General features: G+C 43.5%; 1 protein-coding gene across 1 annotated transcript in view; it reads right to left on the reverse strand.

Annotated features, from left to right (window-relative positions):
* Positions 1-16996, reverse strand: part of LOC138964092 (protection of telomeres protein 1-like) — a 77240-nt gene that overhangs the window by 60089 nt on the left and 155 nt on the right. The window contains exons 2-3 of the mRNA XM_070335980.1: positions 11792-11928; positions 568-699 (exon numbers count right to left, since the gene is read on the reverse strand). Of these exons, the coding sequence (XP_070192081.1) occupies positions 568-678 (111 nt within the window). The 5' untranslated portion in view covers positions 679-699; positions 11792-11928. The remainder of the gene's footprint in view (positions 1-567; positions 700-11791; positions 11929-16996) is intronic.

The raw sequence follows: 16996 nt of genomic DNA on the forward strand, positions 1-16996 counted from the left end.
ATGACATGGGAATTGATGCTTTAATTTTGGTTTGAAATTTGTTGCAATAATTTTTAGGCCAAGTTTACTATGCCGTGACTTGTGTATGTTATGAACAAAAACCACTTGTTTGAAATCAAAGGCAGAATTCTCAATAATTATTAGACAATGTGTATATGACACTTGACACTGCCTGAATCATACTGCTCTCACATTTCTTTAAAATAATTAAACCATCAGACAAACCAATTACTGTCCTATCGTATGCAACAAACAGCTTGATTTTCAGCAAAAAAGTTTCTTAACAATGGAACGAAGACCACAGACATACTCGAAATCTCAGGAAATGTCAGCGACCTCAGCCCCTACAACAAACTGTAAATGAATGGCAGCTTGCTTTCCCCAAGAAGAAAGTAGCCTGAATTTCCATGAAGGATTAACCTCACATGACTATATGAAATTAAATGACCTTACCCTACCTATTTCGGGCCTCCTAGTTTCCTGTCTTTTGTCAAATATTTGCATGCCTGTGTGCTGTAGTTACTTCAGCGACAGTTGTTGAAAGTATTACAAATGAAGAGAAATTACCCTGTCCTTGTGTTGCTGAGTGTAAAGGAAGGAAGATGAGGAGGCGGCAGGCTGATCCACGTCCTCATTGACACACAGCCAGGAAAAGCCTGCACTGGGCCGACCCTTCATTTCACCATACACCTGATCCACCTGCAGCAACCAACCAATAACCTTTGTACTGTCACCATCCTCATAACAATGTCAATAAAGCATTACCTTCTTTCTTTCCCTCTAGTCAACTTGTTAGCAATGCCAGTTAAAAACTTGTTTGGAAGTAGTATGACGTTTTGAATGTCTGATTCTTGTTCTAACTTCTAAGACATTTATTCAAAATGGCACTTCTGGAAAATAAACTTGTTTGAAGCAACACTAACAACTGACACAGCATTCATTTGAAATAATTTGAACATACTTCTTCCATGTAATATTTGTTCAACACTTAATCTCATACACACACCTCTCTCCCATTTAACATGATTCTCTTTAATTTTATGTGTGTTATATATGTACTAGCTTATATCATTTGGATATATATGTTACAGGCATTAAGTGAAACCAGGCGTACGCGTAATGCCTGAAGTGTTCAGGGGCATTAGGCATTACACGTAATGCCTAAAAATACCAGGCATTACACGTAATGCCTGAAATTTGACTCTCAAAATTACGCTTCTTGCCTGAAGCAATTCAGGCAATACTCACAACATAAAAGCCTATTGCACTGAACAGTTATCCATTACCTCTTGGATGACGGTGAGAACATTTTTTAAGGACAAAGTGTTGACAAAATGTCATGGTGTGAATATAGTAACTGACATTCAATCAAGTGAGCTTTGAAATGAATGCACATTTTATTTTGCGATTATGAGTGATGGTTCGCAATGCAAAATAATGTATTTCTGACATAGTGTTCACCACAGTTTGAATTTCACGTAAGTGTGAGTGCATGTCACAATGGAAAGCCGAGGTCCAATATTTCCAGTTGAGTTTTCACCAGTTGCTTATTCGTCACCATGGAGGATAATGAAAAAGAACAATTGTTTACTCGACGTTTGTTTGAACATTATGAAAAGGACGGCAGAAAGTTGCTCCCGAAAGCTGTGTACTTCAGAACAATCGAAGAAGTAAAAGTTGCCTTCCAGAAAACGACAAAGTCACGTCATGAGTATCATCTCTTGGGAAAGTAATTGTGCTGTGTGGTGTTTGTCAAAAACAGATTTGAGTGTTAGTATTCAGCTCTTATACGTCTATCGTGATACAAAACTGAAACCGGGTTATCTCCAATGCTGTCTCTGATAGAGTAATTGACACATAATTATGTCAAAGGGAGGTAACAAAAAAGGCTTAGTACACTGACAGTATCGTTCTTGCTGGAACAAAAACAGCTAATAAGAAAATTGCGTTGTGTTATCTCACATACCGGGGCTGTTGAAAGCTACGATATCAAATTATTATTAATGTTCGCTTGAGAAACACTGTGTAAACGGGGTTTTTTTCTCACAAGGAAGATTTGTTATAATTATTCGACGTAAGTTGTTCACGATCTTTAGTAGTTTGAATGTAGCGCTCGAGTACATTGACATGTTGTTGTTTTAGCAAGATGAATTCAATCTGGACCTATACATACATTCTTGCGTTATGAAACACTGATGCTTTATGGACAGATATGATCAATATGAAAATAATCAGAACGAAGTCTTCCATCACTGTGACTTTTCGTAATTTGACATTAAATGTAATGAGATGTGATTTTTGAAAGTATTGAGACTTGTTGGGACTCGAACTGATTCCGGGAGAGAATTCCACAAAACGCTGCCAGAATAAGCTAAACTTGATTTAAAGAGATCTATCCGCGGAATGGGGACGTTAAATTTTCGGCTTGGTTTGGCTTTAAATTTTGTAATGAAAGCACTCGGTGCATGGCCGGAAAGGATTTTGTGAAGGAGCACGCCTTTATTTGATTTAAATCTTTCTTTTAAAGGCAAAGAGAGAGAGAGAGAGAGAGAGAGAGAGAGAGAGAGAGAGAGAGTTTATGACAATACCTCTTAATATGACTATATTTATTTACATCAACCATTATTATTGTAATGTTGATGTATTTTACTTTTCCATACATGAAATAAATAAATCATAAATTACTAGAGTAGTGTATGTGTGGGGACGAGTGCATGGTGTTACACAAGTACATGGTGTTGCACAAGTAAAACATATCACAATGAATGCACACAATAACAACGACAACATCAACAACAAATCAACAACCAACAACAAACCACCACCCACCAACCAACCACGACCAACCACCAACAAACCACCCACAAACCACCAACAAACATCAGCAGAAACCTCACCAACGACAATTGCAGAGAGGTTTCAGGCATTATATACGTTTAGGCATTACGTGTAATGCCTAGTGGTCACAGGCCTGAACATTTCAGGCATTACACTAATGCCTGGTTTCACTTAATGCCTGTTTCAGGCATTATGCCTGGTATTTTTAGGCATTACGTGTAATGCCTAGTGGTCACAGGCATTACGCATAATGCCTGAACATTTCAGGCATTACATGTAATGCCTGGTTTCAATTAATGCCTGTAACAAAATATACAGCTGTATGCATACTCTTATTCCCTTTGTCAGACTCCACTGTACGCAGGTAAAGGCAAGAAACAAACGTTTCAGCTGCCCAAAAAGATGCTGGGCTATGAGCCCACAGCAAAGAAACCGGAACATTAGCTAGACCTCTGCCAGAAGGAGAGGCTAACCAAAACTGAGAGAGATGGTCAGCCACAAAGGGTGACTCCTCAAACCTTCATTGCCAAAAGACAATGCCCCCTCAGAAAATCTGCATGTAACCTCCGAGGCCAACTCAAGTGCAACTTAAGTTTGGACGAAACACCAGAACAAGTCTGATCGCTTTCTTTCTTTCTTTCTTTATTTGGTGTTTAACGTCGTTTTCAACCACGAAGGTTATATCGCGACGGGGAAAGGGGGGAGATGGGATAGAGCCACTTGTTAATTGTTTCTTGTTCAAAAAAGCACTAATAAAAAAATTGCTCCAGGGGCTTGCAACGTAGTACCTTACTGGGAGAATGCAAGTTTCCAGTACAAAGGACTTAACATTTCTTACATACTGCTTGACTAAAATCTTTACAAACATTGACTATATTCTATACAAGAAACACTTAACAAGGGTAAAAGGAGAAACAGAATCCGTTAGTCGCCTCTTACGACATGCTGGGGAGCATCGGGTAAATTCTTCCCCCTAACCCGCGGGGGGTGTCTGATCGCTAGAGAAAGACAGAGTCGGACTCGGCGAAAGACAAACAAAGACCACATAGGTCAGTCGTTGCTTCTAAGAAAACCTTGACGTAACTAAGACGTCGGTAAAAGAAACATCCTCTCCGGATACCGGAAGTGCAACAGAAGCAGCAGACCGTGGCTGAAACAACTGTTACACTGACTGAGGCCTGAAGCCAGTATACCCAAAGGCCAGCCCTAGACCCGACCAGAAGAGACCTCAGCGGCTGCTCGAGCTGGTGGACCTAGTTCGCTGTGTTAAACTCAAACTAATGCATAAAAATAAAAAATATGCACCCGTCAGATTGATCGAAGTCGCCCGACCTCACAGTCCCACAATTCATTGGCTGCGTATAGAGACCATCCAATGCGAAAGTGCCCAGGAGGGGACCTCCCGCCATCACTAAAGTAAAGGGCGGAAGGTGGGGTGAGATCGAGAGCACTTCATTGAAGGTGGGGCTTGCCATCAGCCAAGTCCCTCCCCCTTCCCGAAGCAGATCTTTTCTCGAACCACGAAAACCAAGACGAGCTTGCCCTTAGGCTGCCAGTCTGGGTTGAGCAGAGGACTGGGCCTGCTTCTATAGAGTAGGCTTGCTCTGTTTCAACCCTTGTAGAGAGAAGTCGGAGAACTGATGTCCTCTGTTCGACTGGATCTCCTATTGACCAGCGTCAAGCGCCAAATGATCAAAAGGAGATCCCTCTACCACCGGAGAAGCTCTCAAGGAATTCCTCGTCCTGATCCGAGAACTGCTAGTGCGAGAACAAAACCCTCCGACACCAAACCGCATGAGCATAGTGAAGAGAGGATAGTAGCATCTGCTCTTCGTTCACCCCATTTGCCAAGGCTGAACGAAGAGTGAAGACGTCATCAGCAAACTGATCTACACTGAATGTGAACAGAACAAGCTAATCGGTCATAGGCCGAAAAAAATTCTGATGATCGTCTCCAAAGAGATGCAAGTTCCAACAAGAAGGGCAAAGCCCATACGACTCACATGCTTGACCTTGACCTTTACATGACCTTGACCTTCAGGGTCAAGGTCAAATAACTAAACCTAGCAATGACATCATACACTAAGAACTGCTTTACACATTTTTCCTACCAAAATACATCCAAGGTCATGCAACACAAAGCTGTTAATTCAAGACATAGGAAGTACAATGGTGCTTATTGGCTCTTTCTACCATGAGATATGGTCACTTTTAGTGGTTCACTACCTTATTTTGGTCACATTTCATAAGGGTCAAAGTGACCTTGACCTTGATCATATGTGACCAAATGTGTCTCATGATGAAAGCATAACATGTGCCCCACATAATTTTTAAGTTTGAAACAGTTATCTTCCATAGTTCAGGGTCAAGGTCACTTCAAAATATGTATACAATCCAACTTTAAAGGACCCTTGCGACCTTGACCTTGAAGCAAGGTCAACCAAACTGGTGTCCAAAGATAGGGCTTACATTGCCCTGTATAGCATACATAGCTAAGGTTGCCATTCTCGATAACTTCAGAAAAAAATGCGAAAATGTGAAAAATGGTCGTTTTTAAGACAACAATTACGGCCCCTGTGACCTTGAACTTGAAGTGAGGTCAAGTTGCCGCACATGTTTTTTGAGATCTTGTAACCATACACCATCAGGCCACATCAGGTGTTGATAGACTTAATAGTGTCCAAGAAATATCCAACGTTAAAGTTTTCCGGACGGACGGACGGACGGACGGACGGACGGACGGACGACTCGGGTGAGTACATAGATTCACTTTTGCTTCGCATGTGAGTCAAAAAACTGACGTCCTATCTCCTCTGAAGAGACAAGGATGTGTTCTGGTACTGACACAACCGAGTCTCTCATAATCTGTTTTACCAGCAGAGGAAGCAATTCCTGCATAACCAGTAAAGGTGACCGCGGGAGAGCAAAGGACGAATGCAAGCAGAAGCCTATGTAGCCGTAGCCAGCTAAGGCTGCTGAGCCTGTTCCTCAACTTGCCTTGAGGAACAAGAAGAGGAACAGGAACCGAAGGAATACCACTTCAGGCATGAGATGGCTTCGCCAAAACCTGCTAAAGGTGGTATGCCACAGAAGGGGACTCTTCGAACCGGAAGCAGGAATCCTCCTCCTTCGCGGAACGGAAGTCCGACATCGTAGAAGAGGCAACCAAAGAGGAAGCCAAAACAGCTGATGCACCTTCCGGAAAATAAAGGGAAAAACTTCCGCCGCAGCTTCAAGAGCAACCTGAGCTTTGACGGAAATCCCGAATATGTCTGTTCGCCAGCCACAGACTGAACGTCAGAGTGGACGAGCGAAAGACAAGGACCGAAGTCACAGTCACCAGTGGCGGAAACGATGCACGGGATAACCGGAAACCCGCGTACCAGGACATCATCTTGACTTATACCCTGACTGGTGTGAGAGTAAGAAAAAGCCGAGTGAACGTCCGACGCCGATGGAACTGAATGGACGGAAGCCACCCCACCCGAAGGGTGAAGTGACGACTGCCCCGGCCGAGGAGAATCTGAACGCCCGAAGGCCGGCCGCTGATCCTCCCTCACCGACATCTGTACGGAAAGACAAGGAAGAGGAACAGTGTATCCGGACGAAGCCGGAAATGCAACCGACGAAGCCGCACAATGCGGAAACGAGGGCTGCGTAGACTGAGGTAGATGGTAAGACCTGAGGGAGACTCTTTGAACCGGAAGCAGGAATCCTCCTTCTTCACGGAACGAAAGTCGGACATCGCTAAAGGAGCAACCGAACCGGAAGCCAACAAAGCTGATGCACCCTCAGGAAAGTAACGGGAAGTCACCTCCGCCGCAGCTTCAAGTACAGACTTGAGCCTTGACGGAAATCCCGACCATGTCTCTTCACTGACAACCGACTGAACGTCGGAATAGTCAACCGAAGTACACAGTCCCCAGTAGCGGAAGGATGTACGGAATAACCGGAAACCGGAAACCCGTGAACCCTGAAATCATCCTGACTTACCCCTTGACTGACATGAGAAAAAGGGTAAGTCGAGTGACCATCCGAAGCCACCGGAACTGTATGGGCAGAAGTCACCACACCCGACGGGTGAAGCAACGACTGCCCCGGCTGAGGCACAGAGTGCACGAAAGCCGGACGCTGTTGCTCCCTCTCTGGCATCCGTCCGGAATTGCCAGGAAGAGGGACAGCGTATCCGTCCGAAGACGGAAATACAACCGCCGAAGCCGCACAATGCGGAAACGAGGGCTGCGTAGACTGAGGCCGGAAGCCATAAAGCCCGGAGGCCAGTCTTCGGTCAACCCCAGCACAGACGTCGGAGCGTACATGTGGTGGAGGACCTATGCTTCCGGTGGGAACCGGAAACGCAGCAGCCGGAAACAGCTGCCGCTACTGCTCTGCTACAACCGAGCCCTCGGAGGGGATCATCGGTGAAGACAGAACAGGAGAATGCAAGTAGTGACCTTGCCCCAAAGAACTGTCTCCCAAAAGGGAGCGTCCGGTAGCATTACGATTGCTGTTGGACCAGTTCAACTTACCGGTAGTGCCCCCCGCGGAGGCAGAAACCGACAAGACCGGAAACAGCTCCCTGGAACCGGAATCCAAAGATGCGGTCACGGAAGCCAAAGACCGGACATCCCCCACGGCCGGCGGAAGCGCGACGCTGCTGGACGGCGTGGAACGCTGCAACTCCTCCTTAACCATGCTCCGAATCTCTGGAACTAAGGATTTCAGCAGAGAAGACACCAGAGCACCATGCTCCGATGCCGACAGAGAGGGAGAGGCAGAAACAAAAAGTGTCCGGCTGCGAACAAGCACTAGTGCTAGGAGCAGAAATAGGCACCGTTAACAGAGTATTGCGAGCCTCATCCGAAACAACAACAATAACAGGTGGTTTGGAAGAAGAGGAAGACGACTTAGGCTTAATCTTGCCCTTAACGTCGGCTTTTCCCCGCCTCTTATCCGAGTCAGCCATGCTGACTGACAAACAAAATGGCGTCCAACGCAAAAAATTACTGAACACGCAAGTCCAAAAGGACAGAAAAATAAGCACTAATCAACAGTTACCATCAACAACGACGAAATAACCAAGCTCGCCAACCGCAAAAGCCGGCAAGCAATGGCTCAACACCACTTTAATCTAAGTCAGACGAGCTGACCAACAACAAAAATGGCGACAACACAAAAATACTGAAATACACAAATCCGAACGGACAGAAAATTCAGCAAATAAACAACAGTTCTCGTCGACAAACGACGAAATAAACCAAGCTCGCCAACCACAAAAGCTGGCAAGCAACAGCTTAATAAAACTTCTATCTACGTCAGCCAAGTTGACAACAACAAAAATGGCGACAAGACAAAACAGCTACTGAAAAACACAAGTCCAAAATGGACAGAACTTCAGAAACAACAAGCAAAAAATTCCAGTCAAACAAACGACAAAAGGAACGAGCTCACCAACTACAGGAGCCAGCAAGCTGGAAAGACAGGTAACGTGGCCGGCAGGTGTCAACCAACACCAGAGTCAGCCACGGGAGCGCAAAATTCAGACAACCTTCCCTCAAGAAGCTGAAAAGTTGTATGATTGTAGCCACGTGGTGATAGAGGTAGTGACGTAGCTCATACCAATGGGAGGTAAATCACAGAGTACCTGCTCATTACCAGGGCTATTTTTAGCCTTTTTTGGTGATGGGGTTGCTTCCCTTTAAAAATGTTAGACGGGTAAGCGTTTTCAGAACCTAGCATCTCAGACTGTGTCAATGCTATATGTGATTCGGAGTAAGAATATGTAATCTAATCTTGGTTTTTAATTTAAATGAACTAAATTCTAGCACTGAAAATGTTGTGCGTCACGAGAAACAGTTTTACAAGCAACACATCAAACACTAATTTCTCATTATGTCGACAACCTGCAGTCTTTCAAATGAAAAATTTAAACAGTTCAATCATTTAACATAACAAAAATACAAGACATATTGAGAAACCCAAAATGAAAATTCAGTGTCCTCTTGCCGTCTTGGGCACCTTTTGGGAGTTGCCCATATGATTATATACTCCAGAGTACTGTATCATAAAATTAAAACACACATATACCTAGAAATAACCTAAATTGAGAAACAAAAGAACACTTTGAAACCAAAAGCAACAAGAACAAAAAACATGGAAGTCTGAATACAAAAACAAAACACACATGTACACTCTTCAAAAAAAGTTAAGGATCACTTTTTTACAAGCACGCCACACAAAACAGACAAGACCGAATTCTTTCATTTTTTTAAAATTATATAATTGAACAACCAAGGAGTAATGACAAACAAAGCAAAGATCGAACGCGGCAGCGACAATTTAGCTAGAGTGTGTCAAACGTGACAACCCTCGAAAATGGAATTCACAACAATGTGAATCAGTATCAATAACGCGTGTGCCCTCCGTTGTGTGCCAGGCATTCAACACATCGTTGGCGCATGGAGTGGATCAGGTTGCATATGAATGCTCTGGAAACTCCATTCCACTCCTGCTGGAGCCATTGCAGCAGTTGACCCGGATTGGCAGGAGGAGGGTGATGTTGCTGTACCCGACGACAAAGCTTGTCCCACATGTGTTCTATGGGGTTCAGGTCCGGGCTGTTGGCTGGCCACAGCATCCTGTTGACCCTGGCCTGCTGGATGAAGGTGTTTACAGCTGCAGAGCGATGGGGAGGTGCGTTGTCATCCTGAAGAATCGCACGAGGGCCGATCACTTGGAGGGCTGGAACGACCAGGGGTTGCAGGATCTCATTCTGGTAGCGGACACCGGTCAAGTTGCCCACTACATGGTACAGAGGTGTCCTTAGACGTGTGCTGATCCCTCCCCAGACCATCACAGAGCCTCCGCCAAAACGCTGTCGTTCCAGAACAGCGCCTTCTGCGAAGCGCTCTCCGCGACGCCTCCACACTCGGATGCGACCATCAGCAAAAGCGGGACTCATCTGTAAACAACACCTGAGCCCACTGCTGACGTTGCCACCTCACATGTTGAGTGCACCAGGCTCGGCGAGCTGCTCGGTGATTAGCAGTCAGGGTTGTTCCTCGGACTGGACGCCTTGCACGCAAGCCAAAGTTGTGTAAGCGGTTTCGGATCGTCTGACCACTAACAACAGTGTTGGTGGTAGCTTGTAGGCGTTGCCTAATGTTGTTTGCCATAGCCATTCTTTGTTGCATGGCCTGCCTCTGAATGAAGCGATCCTGTCTTTGTGTGGTGACTCTGGGCCGACCAGAACGTTGTCGCTCCTGCACTCTTCCAGTTGCGTGGAATCTCTGTTTTAGTCTGATGATGACAGAGGGAGCCACTGCAAGCCTCTGGGCCACTTGCCTGGCAGCAACACCGTCTTGTAGCCATCCTATTGCCCTTCCTCTATCCAAATCGCTCAGTTTTCTTCGTGGGGGCATGTTACTACTGTGCATAATTGTGTCAGCGTGTCAACCTTTAAACACAAGCTGGTGAGCGATGTTCATAGCCAGGACCCTGTTGTAGCACGTGCATCACAACCTTTTGCCCTGGCATGCGTTCCGCAAATTTCATAGGGCTATAAAAAACACCCTTTTTCTTCCAAAATGCAGAAGCTTTTGAGAAGTCCCACAAAGGGAAATAACTCTGCCTGCCAAACAAAATTCTAGGTCAAGACTCATTGTTCATTTGTTAATTCAAACAGTCATGAATCTTTTAATTATTATGTCAATGTTTAATTTTTTGGCAATTTTTTATAATTAGATCCGTTTTTTCAACCGATCCTTAACTTTTTTTGAAGAGTGTATGTATTATGTATAAATAATATTGTACATGTAATACGTCACACCACTCACTTTCCTGTACCATCTAATCATCCTCCATATATCCCCCTGAAGAAGCCCCCCGGAGTGGGTGAACATTTGAACTCACTAAACTTTCCATACTTCATCGTTGAAACTTTTGAGGAGATTGTTTTTAAATATTTTCGTCATATTCTGGGAACGTAATCGTCCACTGTTATCTGTGTCCTTCCATTTGCTGTTCTATTTCTCTCTTGATCAACAGGACAAACATTTGGTGTGTGAGTGTGTGCACTCGTTGTGCCGGCTCTCTCAACTAAAACAGAAGTCAAACTAGTAATCTTTAAAAACCCAGTTCGTCCGACCTGGACTGGCAACATTTTCAGGCAACAGACATGCCTAAATCTGAGTGCTAAGTCACAGGCGTGCTCTTTTCCGTATTCACGCTCTTATCGGTACATCGACTACAAGAGTCCTGTGGACAGGCTGTTTCATGCATCTTGCGAGTATTTCTAGCTCTTCTGCGGTGCAATAGGCTCTATAAACGATGAAGGTGTCCAAGATCTTAGCAGATGCATGTCGTCACGCTCATAAGATAATTGCCTTTGTCATCATTTTCACAGTTTTTATTCATAACCAGCCGGGGAATAAAAGTCATGTTCCCCATGCAATAAATCGCGGTGATGAATGGGTTTGAGCTTTTGGTTTTGAGGTGAAACGTGGATTGTCAAAGTAAAAGCCAATCAGGCTGATTATTTGACGTGTGGATCCATCGAGGCTTTGAATATGGTTTCCGAGGACAATGATTGTAAGCATTCACTCTCAAAGACCCAATCAATGTTGATAATTACCGCGGCGACTCATGGTCAATTTGTAACTTATCTCGCAACAAAAAGTCATAAAACTTTTTTTTAAATAAAATATGCTCAACACTTACTGAACTCACACATATGATCGCAGCTCTGTACATTTTCAGACTGGAAGAAAAGCGTCAAGAAGCTACGCCACAGACAAGTTTGATGTGTTATCTCGAAATACTGTGACGCTGCTTTGCGGCCCGGAATTGGATTCTAAAAATTCGTCTCCTTGTGGGTTATTGTGCATTTTGTTGCACAACCAAAATGATGACATCATGTTTAAAGAAAACAGGTGTTTTTTAAAGTTTTGTTTACCTGAAGCCTGTGGAAGCGAATAACATCCCCTACGGCAACAGGGGGGAACTGGTCAGTGGTCTTGTAGAACAGATTGATGACTAGCCTGTCAGTCTCTGCCAGGGACTCATCAGTGATGCTGATCACCTGGCTGAAGTCTGTAAAATAGTGTACCATGATAATTGATATACCCTGCAGTAACCACAAGGCTCCCCAAACTGTCTGTCACTGCGTCATATACAAGCACTAGAAGCCGAAAACATGTACTAGAAAGTCTGGAATTTGCGTAATCATGCGTACCGTCGGTACTGATGTAATCGTCTACTTGTTTCCATACAGAATCGACAAGAACCTACACTTGGATGTATTTTGAAGATGAGAGAATTTTCTGACAATTCTAAATCGATGCAAATTCAAGGAGCGCATCTAACCGATATATCCATGATGCTTTTGTGAAGGTTTCAAAAATTGCCAAAGTTCTCCTGGCAAAGGAACCCTCTAAAGTTCCGCTCAGAAAATTACAATTGGGGGTCCCGGGACCCTACAGGTGGGAAGCCCTGTAAAAATCTACTGTCAGGATTTCAACAAGAATGTGGTATGCTGGGCAAGGTGTCAGTTTGATGCAAAAAGCAGTTATGTAACCAAAAAAACATTTCTTTGTTCCAGGGTTTCATTTACTAGTGCGCCTTGCGCCATTGGCACATAACATCTCAAAACGTCCCATTGGAATTCCCTTCAGTGCGTCAAAGGGCGCACTGAGATTACATACCACTGCGCCACCCCATGCACACTTTTCACAGGAGTACAGTGTTCGGAAAGACCTAAGCAAAAACGCGCGCCAAGCCGAGCAACTTGCAAGTTTGTGAAACGCGCTGTGATTGGCTTTTAAAATGTAACTCATTAGTATTCAACCAATTCTACGAACTATCTGTGCGGGACCAATCTGTGCTTGCGCGTTGAGGAAACTGTCAACACAAGCGATATCGCTCGAAACACAGACCCACGTAAAAAAGCAATGCCTCCAAAGAAAAAAGTCAAGTTACTTCCCGGTCAAGGAAAGATATTCTTTCTACTACCTCGTCCATCAACCTCAGGTGATGTTCGCATTGAAACAACAGGAGATGGCGTCAAAAGCGTCGAAAGTGTCGAACAACTTGCTTCTATTTTCTCTCTCTCTCTCACGCACGCACACACACACACTAACCTGATATACTGGTACATTCGCATATCATCATATGGCACCAAATAGAACTATTTTGCATCTTTCGACAAAAGCATTTTCAGAACGCCTAACCTGCGCTTTTTGCCTTCGACAATGTAATGTCCCATCAGAATTTGATTGAGGGGGACAAATGTCCCATTGTCTTTTTCTTCCAGGTTAAACCCTGTTGTTCCCACATTAATGATTGTTTTGGAACTGCAGTTTCTGGATAAATGCTGCATCATGCTTCAGGACTGGTGATTCCACGCTGCTTGTTTTGCGGACAGTGATGACTGACTTGGAATAAAATCACTTTAGCCCCCCCCCCTCAAAAAGTAAAGTAAAACGTTTCTTTCCGATGACAAAGTCAAAAACTCAGGGTCGGATGGTCGATTCATTTTTTTTTATTGATTGAAGTTTGTTTTCATTTACACAGGCGTATGAGGCCTTTTATTTGCCAGAAATTACGCAAACTGTGTCCCTTGGATGACGGAGAAGAGTAACTTTTCAGCAAAGTCTGCAAAATCAAATTTGGTACTTTTAATAAAAAGATTTTTTAAAGGGTCAAAACAAAGTTCTAGAGTTGGGAGGGAAAAGGGGACAGAGAATCAGAAAAAGCAGGTTTTTAAAAATAAAAATAAATTGGGGGTGGGGGGGGTTAATCAGTAACTTGTTTGCTTTCTTATGGCGATCTTGAATCTGTCATAAACCACACAATAGCTTTGGGATGAAGAAGAAGATTTTTTTTTTCTAAAAAGGGTTTAACTTCTTTAAGTAGGACAAAAAGACAGAGCTCTGAAAGATTAAAAAACAAACAAACACAATAAATACTGTCATTGTCAGCTCAGCTCGAACCCCCATAGTCCAGACTGCAAGTTCAACCCACTTAATACTACTGTCTTCCAAAGAAGGCCAAAAAAAACAAGTCGCGTGAAGCAAAATTAATACATTTAGTCAAGCTGTGAAATTCCCGGAATGATACTGAACGCACTGCATTTCACACACACACACAAAAAGATCATCCGTGACCAACACTGAAAGCGCTGACATTCACACGCAAAACGTAGCGGCCAGCATTTGCTTGAACTTGTTGAAGCCAGTATAGCGCAGTAGAATTCAACACTTAATAGGAAAGCGCGCTTTTCTGTATTCTTTTGGACTTTTTGAGGTTGTTTTTAATCCAAACATAACATATCTATGTTTTGGGAATCTTAAAATAATACAGAATTATATGAAGTCATTTTTGGAGGGATTGTTAAATTAACATTTGTTTGTTTGTTTATTTGTTGCTTAACGTCCAGCCGACTACGCAGAGCCATATCAGGACGAGGAAGGGGGGATGAAGGGGGCCACTTGTCAAGCGATTCCTGTTTACAAATGCACTAACCCATTACTTGTGTCCCAGCAGGCTTTAGTAAAACTAAATTAATACCTACTGGAAGATTACCAGTTTCCAGTATGTTAAAATAGGCTTAACCTATCTACTGCTGGACTTACATCAGAACACTAACAGATTAAACTATACATGAATCGCGAGACAAGCGGCAAGAGAAGAGATTTTTGGAAAAAATACAGGTGAATGAGCAAGAAGGCAGAAAAAAGAAAAGAATTCATGAAGAAAAAGAGAGCATGACAGGAAAGAGGAACCAAAAATCTACCTAACAGCAAACTAGAAAGCTCCTGCGGTTCCAAAAACAGGAGGGGCCTTTAATTTCATAACTGCAGTGCCCCACTGCGGGAAAATTAACATTTTTAGATTTCTAATGACCAAAGCTTCCACACTGAAATGCAATACCATAGTCCTACTGGTTTCAAGCAAATGCTGGCCGCTACGTTTTGTGCGTGAATGTCAGCGCTTTCAGTGTCGGTTGCGGATGATGAGGACTAGCGCAAGAAGGCGTCACAATGAGAATTACAGTCTGGGATTCCCACTCAAAACACAGGCATTTTCATTTTGAGTAACTCAGCGCTCAGACGTTTATTTTTAAGGTATTCCTGGTGTGTGGTCACATAAATACAACCCTCAACCTTAACCTCTTGTGGTGATGAGAGACAGTTTTCTTGTTTAATGTAAGACTTACATATATATATATTATATATAGACATCATCACTTTGTTTAAAACATTCAGTCAAAACTTGACTAAATGTAAAAAGAGGAGATTCTGCTTCAAGACCCACTGGCAACTGGCATGCCAGTTACCGAGCCTAGGGGCTCTGTAAGTGTAACCAACTCGTCAGTTCCCGTCAGGTCATTCGGTCAAATGCGAAATTTTTTGTTAATTTGAAAAGATATCTGGGTTACCGTAACTGGACCAATTAACCCCCTTAATAGACACAATCACTTCTTTCCAATACTTGTGTAACTGTAAGTATACTGTCATTCACATCGTTTACCATGGTATACCACAAAGACATGTACATCTAGGTAAAATCAATACAAAAGTAAGATTATCAATTTATGTCCCCACCCAAGATATAAAGCTGTACCCGTTTTTTATGTCTGTACGCGACTTATATGCCCGCACCTACAAACACACAGAAGAAGAAAGTCGGAGAGAGAGAGGGAGAGAGAGGGAGAGAGAGAGAGAGAGAGAGAGAGAGAGAGAGAGAGAGAGAGAGAGAGCACACACACACATGTGCACACACACGTATACAGGCACTTAAGCACATACACACAATCTTTCTCTCCCGCGGGCGCACACACGCACATACACACCCATATATATATATGTTCACACGCACTGCGCGCATTCAAATATCACAACTTAGCCCGCAGAGATAGAGAGACTCAGAGAGATCAAATCAAATCAAATCAAATCAAGAGAGAGAGAGAGAGAGAGAGAGAGAGAGAGAGAGAGAGAGAGAGAGAGAGAAGATGAACATGAAAAACATGTGGAAGAAATGTTGAAGCGATGAAACAAAGTTTCGACAGCCAAGATTGGCAGGGTCGGCGATGGCTCATAGGATATAATATCTACTGTTTTCTGCCGTTTTTAAAGAATCCTTTCAACAAATTTGCTTTTCCAAAAGTACCCTAGCTATGAGTCATGACACGACTCGAGACCCGACTCGATTGGCGAAGAACATAATACTCTGCAATTCCCGTCTCAGTCGGTGCAGCCATTTCGGAGCCTATCGTCATCATAGAAACACACAGACAGACAGACAGAAACCAGCTTTTTAAATTAGAAGATATTAATACCTGTTCCTTGCGTTTTAGATGGCACTTTTGTAAACTTGACAACTCCGAAAACATTGTGAATCCCTGGTTCTCCGCTTTTTACAACCGCAATACGAGAATATTTATAATACTTTCTATATTTAGTATTCATATTTCAATACGCGCAGAGATATTTCCTGCACAGGCAAACAATTCGCAACTTGGAAATTGCAAACAGTAGCTTCCCTTGTGTGCAACTTGAGGACTGGACAATGCAAGGACTAGAGAGCTAGAGGACACATACTTTTTTCGTTCTCCCTTTATCGATTTTTGTTTTACAGTGTCATCTAGAAATAAGAAAAATGAACGGAGCATCGCATCACTCAATGTTCTTTGTGTCTGGAGTACCGAGTATTTAGACATAGAAGGTGGATCGGAGGCGCGTCTCGGATCATCCAGATTGTTGACGCGCGGCGCGTTTAGGAACGAATATTGTTGAGCGAGTTTTCGCGAGGAACAGGGTTGAGCTATGGTAGGGTCACTGCGCATGTCTGGGTTTTTTCTTCGCGGAAACGCTGTTGGGTTGTGTCCAGTCGCGTCCCTTGCAACAAGATGGCGACAAGCGCGTTACGGATTTACTGTTGTGGAGAGTTGATGGACGACGATGATGAACAAGCAGTACTGTTTTATTGTTGATGTGAATGTAATGCCAAAACATCGAACTATCGATTCGAACGTCAATGAAGAAGTGAGCGTGAAAATCGAGCGCAAAACAGCCGGGTAAAAGTTCAGGGCGCTAAAGTACATTTGAGCCGAAATCGCACCCAAACTCCTGTTGACCTCATTTCTTCCCAAAATAAACAT

The sequence above is a fragment of the Littorina saxatilis genome, linkage group LG4, assembly GCF_037325665.1.
Source record: "Littorina saxatilis isolate snail1 linkage group LG4, US_GU_Lsax_2.0, whole genome shotgun sequence".
In the NCBI taxonomy this organism is placed as follows: Eukaryota; Metazoa; Mollusca; class Gastropoda; order Littorinimorpha; family Littorinidae; genus Littorina; species Littorina saxatilis.